The sequence below is a fragment of the Microtus oregoni genome, unplaced genomic scaffold, assembly GCF_018167655.1.
Source record: "Microtus oregoni isolate MIOR12 unplaced genomic scaffold, Mior012 000215F_ref0000472, whole genome shotgun sequence".
In the NCBI taxonomy this organism is placed as follows: domain Eukaryota; kingdom Metazoa; phylum Chordata; class Mammalia; order Rodentia; family Cricetidae; genus Microtus; species Microtus oregoni.
The window spans coordinates 137168-149597 of NW_024544883.1; the positions used below are offsets into that span (position 1 = coordinate 137168).

Below are 12430 nucleotides of genomic sequence, written 5' to 3' on the forward strand. Positions count from 1 at the left end.
TCTAGTGACATCTCACATAGATCAGCATTTGTGCCTCCTATGTGTCCAAACAGCATGCCCATAACCAGACATAACTCCAGAGTTGACAGACCAGGTGACTTTCTCATTCATTTCCTTTTGGGGAAACCCCTCTGCAGTGTTAGGCAGAGACTGATCAAAGACCTAGAACATCTGAGATTGTGCTGATCACCCCCCAACACACACACACACACACACACACACACACACACACACACACACACACACACACACACACACACGTCTCAAGGTCTGGTCTCTGGGATCTTGGTGGGACTTCTAGAAGTATTCACCAGAGAAGACTGCTAGGACATGAATTCAAGTCAATTAAAAGTCCCTATTAGGGGCTGACCACAGGGCAGGGAACCCTGACTGCTCTTTGGACTGGAGAGGGAGGGGGAGAGGAGTGGGGGGAGGGGGAGAAGGGTGGGAGGAGGGGGAGAAGGGTGGGAGGAGGGGGAGGGAAATGGGAGGCTGGGAGGAGGTGGAAACTTGTTTTTTTTTTCTCCTTTTCTCAATAAAAAAATGAAAAAAAAAGTCCCTATTAGCCAGCTGGTGACTACACTGTATGTTAAGGATTCCATTGTAGCCCCAAGCCTTTCTTAGGTTGAGCTTTTAACACAAACCCCATGCCACGTCCTGGATTGACATACTTCAGTAAACAAGAACAGTTAGCCAGAAGCACAACTACACAAGTCAAAAAGCAGGGTTAGTACATTTAGAGACTTTTCTAGAACTATGGATTTGCCTAGAACTATGGATTTTGATGCATTAGGCCTTTGGTTTAGCTTTGGCAGTTGCTATTGTCTGTGTGCTGAGTTTTACAGCCTGAATGGCACTTCCATAATGGAGTCAGTTATGCTAAGATTTCTAGGCCTACTAAGATCTGGGACCCTGTTACAGCTTCACTCTTTATAATACTCAGAGTGGCACCTATACTTCAACATATTCAACATATATTATTCATTCTCATTGTGGAGTGGTATTTTAAGAATGGATATATTTCACATTGTTTGTTGATAGCTGAGTGAGCTGCACAAGATTGTTTCATGATTTCATTATTAAGAATAAAGCTCATATTTGTAACACTCAAGTGTTTTTTTTTTTTTTTGTGCAAACAAGTGTGTGTTTCTCTAGAATAAATGACCATGGATATAACTTGTGGATGGCTAGGTCATTATGTGATTAGCTTAACAAACATTTTCAAAACTGTTTTCCAGAATGGTTGCCAAATTACAAATTGTCACTATATAGGAGCAAAATCTGGTGATTCAAGATTAATAAACCACACTGTTTGGGAGAGAGGCATGAGGATCACACATTCAAGGCCTGCTTGAGCTACAATGTGAATTTAAGGCCAAACTGGAATAATCAGTGAGAAACTATCTCAATATTTTACTGAGACAGTATGTCAGTAAAATAGGACTGGGTTATAACTCAGTGGTAGGTCATGTGTCATGCAAGAGGACCTACTTTCAAACACTGTAGACAAGGAAGCAATGAAACATGGTCTTGTTGCTTTATAGCCTCATCAGAATCTGATGTTTTCATTTTTTTTTCATTTGAACAGGCAACAGTCAGGTGTTTTCTCACCAGTAAGCTCATCATCAAATACACATACCCATTTTCCCACTGAACTAAGTAGTTATGCTATGCTTTTATTTGGATAAACTTTCTGTTTTTATGTGAGATTTACTCAGTAAATGATATTCACTGACAAAAGAAATGAGAGAATATTGCTATTTTTCTGAACAACTTACCGTTTTCGAAGTAATTAAGAATTTTATTTGTTTCTATGTGCTTAAAACTAATTTATTTTAATGTCTTCTCTTCTTATTCCAAGAAACCCCAATTGTCTAAATTTGTCAAAATTATTTCTCACCACAAATTCACAAAGCCTTCTATCAACTCAATCTCCCTGGGGTCATGTATATGTCGGCATGTGTAACACAGGCCTTACAGGTATCTGCACAAAGCAAACAGAGGACTAGATCTCCCTGGTGTTCCATCTTACTGCAGACATTTCTGAGTTAAAGCCTTCCTTAATTGAAAACAAAGCCAAAAGAGTTGTTATACAGTTCAGATTTCAGCCAGTCTTTTCTTTGAGTGTGTGCAGAAGGGAATTTTGACATTCCTTTGTTGTTTCCAATTGTTTTCTAGTTTGTTTAGGGGTTTGTACCAGAACCGTGATTTGCATTCACTCAAACTCTAAATCTTTCAGGGGTACAGAACAAACTTGGCTTTGCCAAAGGGATCTAGGCCAGCTTTGTACTGTGTTCTAAAAAAAACCTCAAAGGTGATTCAAATATCCCACTGGTAAAGAAGACAAGAATTCCAGAAGATATTTTATCATTTCCTAGAGATTTGCACAGTATAATCAACCCTTTTCCAATCTTGTTTCAACTGTCAACAACAATTCCAATAAATTCATAAGTTGACTTTAAATCTAGGACTACTTAATTATTGCTCCATAATTTTTGGAAAAAAAAACTATTTATGATCTTGGTATTGGAAGAGTCATGCTGAACTAAAATCTGTATTAAAAAATAAACCACTGGATTGCATTTGTTTTTTGAGTCTGTAATTTCTTTTAAATTTAATTATATAGGGGCTGAAGATGTAGTTTAGTAATAGAATGCTTGAATGTTCAAGATTCTGGATCCTTGCACTGGGGAAAAATAGAAAAAAATAATGTATTTTTTTAGATTATTTAGTCATCTCTATTTTTATACATTTTTATATTTTATAATAATTTAATAGTTTGGTATTATAGAAAAGACAGAAATGCTGGCCTAAAGGTCACTGACATTTTTCTCCTTATTAAAGTCCTTCATTTCAGTCAAATTTGGCTGCCTTAATAGACCCTGCAGACTATCATTTTCACTAAGCTTGCTCTAAAGGAGGATCCAGGAAAATGGCCAATAAACCAAATGCCACTTTGAAACCCTGGCTGTGTCAACATCAGCTGCTTTTGGATTTGAGGCTGACAAAGTAAAGTATTTTCCAATTATTTTGCTGATACTTGTCAACCAATTCTCTGATTCCACAGAAACCTGCTGTTCGAGTTTCCCAACCCAAGGCCCTGGGACCTTTCACTGAGTACAGGTCTGCTGCGCAGGCACAAGCCTGAGGGCAGGGGCTGGGGGAGGGGACTTTAGGGCCAGGGTGAGAGTAGCACGCAGCTCCCAGCTCTTACATCAGAGAAGCGTGGCCAGGGCGGGGCAAGTTCCGGAGACTGCCTCCAAAGGAATGCTGGGGCGAGGCCTGGGTCAGCGCTCACGTGGAGTTGGGATAATGGTTTCCTAGTGCTTGTCTCCTAGCTACATCTGTTGACTCTAGCCAGTCGGGAGTTGGTCAAGTCCGCTTCTGGTTGCTGGCTATCTAGAGGTCCGCGATGGACACAGAGCGGGGCTCCTTAGGCACTCAGGATGTGGATAGCACCAAGAAGGAAGTTCAACTGAGGGTAATCCCTTCGGAGCTGAAGTTCCTGGATGCAGTGTCTGGGAAAGTGTACCGGCTGCCTCTCGTTGTACACAATTTGGGCCGCTGGAACCAGAAGATGAGGTTTCAAGAGCCTGGGAAGCCACAGGTGATAAATTAAGGGTACTGAAAGCTCCTGGGTAGCTTCCGCACTTGAGCAACCCTTTGGCCCAAAGACCAAAATCTACATTTCTAAGGAATTCGGGAAGGATTTTATTTGCTGAGGTGTAGTCACTGGGAAGGAGAAGATAACAAAAGGGGGGGGGGGAGGAGGAAGGGATAACTGCTAAGGTGTAAAGGGGAGGAAGAGAATTTAGGGAGGAAGAGAAGGGAGTGAAAGGCCGGAAGGGGGAGGGAGAATGGTAAAGACTTAGGGAGAGGGAGGAAGAGAGGGATAGAAGGAGAGGGAACAAAAGAGCCAAGGAAGGAAGGGAGAGAGGGAGGGAGGAGAAGGGAGAAAGAATGGAAGAGAGAAAGGGATGGAAAGAGGGAGAGAGGAAGGGGATAGGAAAAGTGAGAAGGGGAGGCGAAATAATGATGGGAGGAGGGAGAGGAAGGAAAGGAGGGAGTGGGAAAGAGTGGAGAAAGAATCTTTTACTTCAAGTAGGGGGTATGAGGAAAAGACTAGATGGGGCGAAGCTGAGAGAGAATATGCTTCTTCATAATTGTGTTTGGAAAAAGAAAAGTCCTCACTCCTGTTTTCATTTTTAGTTAACAGAAAATTACAGATTCGTGAAGCTTTATAAATACAATGATGGTTACATCTACTAAGAATTCCAATTTTATGCACCATATCTTCATGATTCTGAAGTGAATCATGAAGTAATTCATGAGGTGAATTAACAACACCTCAAAAAAATCCTAGGAGGTCGATTTTTTTTTTTGAGGTGCTGTTAATTGCCCTCTGACACTTAAAGTTCCTGATTCCTTCAGGAATTACTAAGAGGCATAAGTGCGGTTTTGTGTCATACTTTATTGAGAATTTACGGAGAAACAGATATATCTCTACTCTCTAAGGATAGGAACTAAAAGGGCATTTTCGTACAGGTCTAATCATCATACCCTGTAAATATATACATTTAATGTATATCAGTTTAAAGTTTTTTTAAAAAAATTCTTGTTAGGTGGGAATAAGACCTATGCTTGGTAATAATACACACTCCCTAAATATTAGTTTCTCATAATCTTTATAAGGAACTAATAGTGCTGATTTTATCTTTTTCCACTTAAGTTCAAACTGTTGTTGACGAGTCTGGATAAGGAACTAGCTTCTGGCCTTCAGATGTCAGCAATGGTGGAATATCATCCTGATAAAAATGAAGACGTGTTTGATCACATCTTTATCTATGCAGGAAATAAAGTTCTAGAGGTTCCTCTGATTGGGTATGTAATCTTCACATCTGTCTTGTAACAATTTTGTTTTTATTAAACTGTACTAATTCATTTAAGGACATTCTGTGATGTAGAGCTTGCAATCTAAATATAAAATAGATGTGTCATGAGATTGCTTCATATGAGACAATGAATTTTTGAAAGCTGTCTGAAAATGCCTACTACATACATGCTGCTTTGAACACATTAAATTAAAGACACATGTAGCAAATCACATTTTTTCATTGTACAGAGATCGTGTTTTATACCTTGTTCTTGTTAGCTTTGGACATTTTGATACAAGCTAGAGTCCCATGGGAAGAGAGAATTTATTTATTATCCTGCAGTCAAGTCTATGGGGGCATTTTCTTGATTAATGGTTGGTGTGGGAAGGCCTAGTCCACTGTGGGCAGTGCCTTACTGGCCAGATGGTCTTGGGATATATAAGACAACAAGCCGAGCAAGCCATAGAGAACAAGTAGTGCGGCTGTGCATTTTCCTGTCTCTATTGCTCTTGCTCCTGCCTGCCCTCAATGATAAACCATGATCTGGATACTTAAGCCAAAGAAACATTTGCCTGCCTAAGCTGGTTTTGGTCATAGCAACTGAAAGTATCTATAATATTCCCCTAATACAGTATCATTGCTTTTTTCATTTATCATATTTTATGTTTTTCAAAGTATTAAAGTCAGTTCCCCCCTTTTAATAAGTTTCAAAACATTAAATGGACTTATGTGGAAATTCTCAAAAGGAATTTCACGTATGATAGAGTAACACTAAATTGAGATAAATGAATAGTCTGTCAAATCATGCTTATATGATAAAGTCTGATTTCCTTGTTAAGAAAAGGTTGCATTATAGTTTGCATATGTTATTTCATTACTCCTTTTATTGACAGCAGTGTTATCAATAGACCTGTAAATAAACTGAAATATCTTTTAAGGAGTTAAATGTCTGTAAAGTATCTGTGTGTGTGCTTCCATGGGCTTAACTATGAAGGTGTTCTTATTGTTACACATAATTGTGTGCTTCTTTTCTTCTCTCTTAGGCTGATTCCAACCTGTCACCTGGAAATTGTGCCAGTAGTTGATTTTGGCATATTAGTTGCCAATAGTAAAGTGCACTGTAAAGAGATTAGTATTATTAATCGTGGCAAAGCTCCAGGTATGTGTTCTGTGTCATATAAGCTTACAAATTTAGAAGAGTTGCTATTATTTTAAATTGCATCTAGTATAATAGATTTTCCCAGTCATCAAGAAACAATGTCTATCATTTGAAATATTTGAGAACCAAAGGCCCTTAAGTGTTGTGACTACAAAGGATAGCTATGTAATCATTTAAGAAAAATGAACCTGCCTCTTATAATCTATATTAACACAGCCTGCTGGTTATGTGACTGGTGATCTTTCTGAAGATGGGAGGCAGGTTGGTGTTATAGAAGTGACATAGGCTAATCCAGAGACTGAACTAGACCTCAATGCCTTACTTACTAGCTATATCATATTGGACAGTTATCTTTAATGAAATTGAACTTTAGATGGTTGATTAGGTATTTACCTAAAATTTTGGTATGATACCTGTTTCATTGTGGACTTGAAATATTTTTTCTATTTGTCATAGTCAACTTGGCATTCAGATCATGGTCTGTAAAAGGCTTATAATAATTTATCATTGGAAGGACACTTTTTTCTAGACTTGATTATTTTTAGGAATTGTTATTGTGGCCAGGTGTTTTCATAAAAGTATATGTTGTTATGCATACTTTTTACAAATATCTTTTTTATTGTTTTTATTGAACAATATGTTTTTCTCCACTCCCCTCCTTTCCTCTCCCCTCCCCTTCTACCCTCTCCCATGGTCCTCATGCTCCCAAATTTACTTAGGAGATTTTGTCTTTTTCTACTTCCCATGTACATTAGATTCATGTATGTCTCTCTTCGGGTTCTCATTGTTGTTTAGGTTCTCTGGGATTGTGAATTGTAGGCTGTTTTTTTTTATTTCTAAAAGCCACTTATGAGTGAGTACATATGATATTTTTCTTTCTGGGTCTGGGTTACCTCACTCAATATTATGTTTTCTAGATCCATCCATTTGCCCACAAATTTCAAAGTGTCATTACTTTTTCTCCTGTGTAGTACTCCATTGTGTAAATATACCACAGTTTCTTTATCTATTCATTGAGTGAGGGGCGTTTTGGTTGCTTACAGGTTCTAGCTATGAAAAACAATGCTATCAATGCACACTTTTAATTGATTGCAACAATGGAAATAATTTGTCATTTTTTTTTTTTTTTTTGCTTTTTTGAGACAGGGTTTCTCTGTGATTTAATCCCAGCACTTGGGAGGCAGAGGCAGACGGATCTCTGTGAGTTTGAGACCAGCCTGGTCTACAAGAGCTAGTTCCAGGACAGGAACCAAAAAGCTACGGGGAAACCCTGTCTCGAAAAATCAAAAAAAAAAATTGTCATTCTTTTGATGGATGGTTAGCTACATTGGCTGCAAGATTGCCATTTCTCCCAATCTAGTACAAGGACTAATTCTAGATAGTGACTGTTTCTTTGAGACTGCATGTCTAATATATAAGGAAATAGTAAATCCAGTCCTCTTTACTTCTAGATTGTTTTTCTCTTAGCTGCCTGCTTGAACAATGGGAATTAAGAAAAAAGACAATCTATCCCATTACATATTTTCTCATAAAATATACAAGAATAAAACTGATAGGTACTTCTGATTCAATTTTGTTCATTTAGCTTTCAGTGATTTGGTTCCTTCATGGGTGAATATTCATGGCTTAGGAGTTTATAGAATATTAGGCTTATTTTCAGTTTGATTCTAATGTGAAGTATAGAGTCTCTTAAGGTAAATGATTGAGGTTCTTTGATTCTGAAGACTAGTAATATTTCAGAGTGATTATATATGATTGAATTTTTTTTATTTTTTTCTCTCCAAAATATCTTAACTTATTTATTTATAATCCTCTAGTGATTAAATGTAATATATCCAGTTTAGATTAAAATCGCCCCAAATTATAGTTACATTACATGTGAAAACTCTGAATTCAAATGCAGATTAAATTTTAATGAGATATTTAGTGTATTTTTTAATGAAAAAATGAAAGATTAATCTGTAGACATGGGCAAATATTTTTGGGAAAAATACTGATGCTTTAAAAGAAAACTGCTTTTCTGGGTGGTAAATTTAACCAAGTGTCATACTTAATTGCTTCATTTACTAATTGAAAAAAACCTGGGCAAATAATTTATTTTTACTAAGCATCAATTGCATATTTATACTTTAGAGATCAAGATATCTAAGTGTCTGATTTCTTATTTGTAAAATGGAATTCAGTGATTAAACATACAGCTTACAACAAGGATTGAAGAGCATGTATGTGGATATATAGTGTTCTTAGTATAAGTACTTTTCAAAAATGAATATATAATATTTTTAGTTACTGCTGAGGGCTAAATTTCAACATGAGTTCAGATTTATTAGGTGATGCCAGTATGTGTAATCACAATAAAAGCATTTTTTTTTGTTCCTCGGTGGATCATCTGTGTAATGTGTGTCTATTGTAAAGGTCTAGTTAAAAACTGTGCCTCTTACTCTCCTTAGGCACGTTTAAAACAGAATACCAGGGTCAGTTACCTATTGTGATTTCTCCAAGTAGTGGTATTGTGAAGGCTAAGTCATCAAAGGTCATCAAAGTGGATTTCTGTGCAGACCAGTCCCAGATTGTAAATGAAGTGGCAAGGTAAATATAGAGTATCTTTTTGGACAAATGTTTATATAGACCTCAATTTTTTTCTTCTTTCAGATTGATTGCTTGTTTGCCAACCCCCTTTCTTTCATTTGCTATTCATTTATGTAGCTCTTCCTACATATCAGGACATGCAAGTGTAGATAGTGCTCAGCCATGGAAAGCAAACGCAGAAGTGACATGTAGATACACAGAATAGCAGCTCCTACTTTCAGTTTTATGGATCCGAGGAAATGGTCTGAGGATTCCACTAATAAATTGGTAGTTGAACCACACACTAATCATTAAATAGGATCTGGTTAGTGAATGGAAATGATATGATTGGTGTGTCTGTGTGTGTGTGTGTGTGTGTGTGTGTATGTGTGTGTGTGTGTTTGTGTGTGTGTATGTATGTGTGTGTGTTTGTGTGTGTACAGGCAAAATGAATGTTGATGATAGATTGGCTTACATGAGTTATTTCAGGCAGAGAAAGTGACAATTTGAAACTTTAGAGATAACTGTATTTCCTACTGAAGAATCAGAGGCAATATAGAGTTGAAGAAGTAGAAGGGAGTGATGTGAGGTGAGGCTAAAACAAAGGAATGACACAAGATCCAGTAAAGGGTGTATGGGACAACAATTTTTTCATGAGGTTTGCTTCAGTGCACTCATAGATGTGATGTGCATTTAGTAATGTGTGTGAGCTACTAAATTACACCTGAAATGTATTTCTTATTGAAGGTTACTATTGTGGTTTTTGAGATCCAGTTGTGAGCCTGAAAATTAATCTGAGGATCAGTTTGCAATTTAGAAAGTCACAGTAACAGCCGTGCATGAAACAAATCAGAGAGCACAAAAGAAATTTGACAATCTGACTTGATATTTATAAAAGCAAAGCCAAAAAGAAATAGGAAAAGGCAGAGCTAGGGCCTAAAATGGGAAAATTGAGAGACATGCACAGATTTAAGATATATTAATACAAGCCTGTTTAATTCATTTGATGAGTTAATGAACAAAAGAAAGTGGAAGAAAGTTCATATGTGGCATGGGAGGAGTGATTTCATTGTTAGAGTCATTGTGGAGTCTCTGGCTATGACTTACATGTTCTAAGTCCCAGAAAGCAGCTTTGTCTAGATTAGTTGGGTACAGGGTATTAGGAGTATATGTGGTATCTAAAACATAGGAATCCTGAGAATTTCACTGAAGAGTGGAATATGGACTAATAAGAGAGAAGAAACAAATAATTTACAGAGGATCTGTGTCTTAGAATGAAAAGTTAGAGCATGCATGATTGAGTTAGAATGAAAACCGAGGGAAGTGTGTGATGGCCAGGAATCTAAGGAAGGACAGGTATGTTGAGATATGGTATAGATAAAACCCCACAATTATAGAAAAATGTAAGTGTTTTGATGATAGCCAGTTATTTGTGGTATATGTTGGGGTCAAGTTGAAAGGATTGTATTCATGCCAGAAAGAAAGAAACATGTGCCAGATGTGCTAAATGAGAACTGAAATTAGTTTGAAATTTTTTCTGAGGTATGTTTGATTTAGGGAACTGTGGTATTGGAATGTAGATGATGGCTTGGGCCTCGGTTCCAATTTATAGATGTAGGCACACAAAGTGACGTCATAATCTCTAATAGTAAATGAAAGGAACTAATCTTAAATCTGCTAATTTAGTTATGATGTCATTTAAAAAACTTTATTCAAATAATTAGAAGAATATAAATATGAATATATAATAAAAATACTTACACTTGTTTTATTATGTTATAGAGTGAGTTTGCAAGGTCGTCCTGATACACTCTTGAACATCAAAGTTCATGTGGTTGAGCAGATAATCGAATTGCTTAACATGAACTGTGACAGGAAATTGGAATGCATACGGTTTGGTTCTGTTTTCTTTGGAACATCAAAACTTGAGCATGCACTTTTGTTTAACAATAGCCCTGAAACTGTAAACTGGGTGGCAATAATGCAAGATGACTGTGTTGGAGAAGAACTGCTAAGTAAATTGAGCGAAAGTGGTGCATCATGTCTGAATTAAACCAGACAAATGCTCCCTGCAACTTAGTAACTTACTCTGAAGATTTCTACTCTCCTCAAATTTTGAGATGTATCATGTCCTTTGTCAAGTTTAGGTATATGTTACTGTAGAGACAAATACTCTTCACTTTCTAGGTTCTAAAATTGCAATAATTATTTTAACTCTTTCAAATATGTTATTTCCATTTTCCCTAATATGCTTTTATGTCTTATTTTATGTTACAGGGAGCAAATATTCATCAAAGGACAGATATTGCCTTAAATAATCTCCCCTACTTAAACAAAATAAAGAAAATAGATATGACTGATTTTATGACCTGTGTTCCCAATGAAGGGACTTTACTCCCCTATCAAAAGATTGTAATTACATTTTGCTTCAGCCCAAAGTAAGGAAAAGTGAATTTATTTGTAATTCCAATTATTAATGAAAATTAGTTATGATACACTAACCAGACTTATTTAATGTCATAGTACAGCATGTAGGAAAGCAAAAATCATATTTTTCATACATTTCTAAATATTTCTAACATGTTTAAGATTTCCAATATTCATAAATATGACATACAATATTTTTGTAATTAAAGTCCTAGATCTATAGGGAATGGGTGGAGGAGGTAAAATTTTTGGTTGTTTTGGATTCCATAAGTTGATTTGTGCAGTCCAGAACTTTTTTCAGGAATAGTGAGATGCCTGTAGTGTTTTATAGATGACACCAAATAGGAAGTGATGCTCTTACTTGAACAGAATCTTTGCTGACTGAATACTATCAATGTTAAAACAACATTATCTACTTCCGTTAACCCACAGAATTTAATGAAACACATGCAGTGTATATTTTCATAGCTCTTTGTACTTGCTTTTCTTATCTAGGCTGAAAATACTTTTGAAAATGTTGAATATATGGTAAACAATTCAATATTATCTTAGTCTGTTTCTCAACTGTAAGAATTTACCTTTGTGAGATGGTCATGTTTAGTGTACTTCCATTACAGCATTGTCACTTAGTGATACACGATTTTTGTAGGCTGAGTGTTTTAAGAGGATATGATGGTTAGTTTTAATTGTCAACTTGATAGAATGACCTGAGAATCTCAATCAGTGATTGATAAACTGTATTAGGTTGGCCTATGGTCATGTACATAGAAGACTGCCTTAATTGATGAGGGAAGACCTGCTATTTTCTGTTTCGGGATCTTATGCTCTATAAAACTAAAAAAAAAAAAAAAAGCTTTCTGAGTACTAGACAAACATTTATTTATTTCTCTCTTCTCTGTATTGTGACTATGAGCTGACTACATTTACATTTTAAAATGCTTTACATTGTTGCCTTGATTTTCTTGCTATGATGGAATTTGACCAGAAATTGTGAACTAAGATAAACCTTTCTCTTCTTCATTGCTTTATCAAGTCAACAGAAATGAAACTACGGCATCAAAACTAATCGTTAATTGCCCCACTCATATATTCAAGAATTATCTTAATGATACTTTTCTAAGAAGTGTCTTTGGAAAATCTATAAAATTATGTTCAACAATACAAGATTATGTTATTTTATGTGTCCCCATTGTATTTTATATGATTGTATTGGTAGTTGTTGTGAGTCAACTGATGTGGGTGCTGGGAACCAAGCCTGGGTCCTCGTAACTCTAGCGCCATCTCTTTAGCCTCCTCCACCTCTACATGCTTTGAAAGAAATCCAAATGTTGTTTCCTATGACAGCATTTTAACTGTGGGAGTCTAGCATGGGCATTTAGGTGTGAATATTTGAAGTCTTAGT

At 36.4% G+C, this 12430-nt stretch overlaps 1 protein-coding gene across 1 annotated transcript in view; it reads left to right on the forward strand.

The window, feature by feature from the left end:
* Positions 1-3412: 3412 nt before the first annotated feature.
* The window catches only part of LOC121445581 (cilia- and flagella-associated protein 47-like), a gene marked incomplete at its 3' end in the record, with an annotated part of 123182 nt that continues 114164 nt past the window's right edge, over positions 3413-12430 (forward strand). The window contains 6 exon segments of the mRNA XM_041647720.1: positions 3413-3607; positions 4730-4881; positions 5918-6033; positions 8484-8622; positions 10384-10616; positions 10883-11039. Of these exon segments, the coding sequence (XP_041503654.1) occupies positions 3413-3607; positions 4730-4881; positions 5918-6033; positions 8484-8622; positions 10384-10616; positions 10883-11039 (992 nt within the window).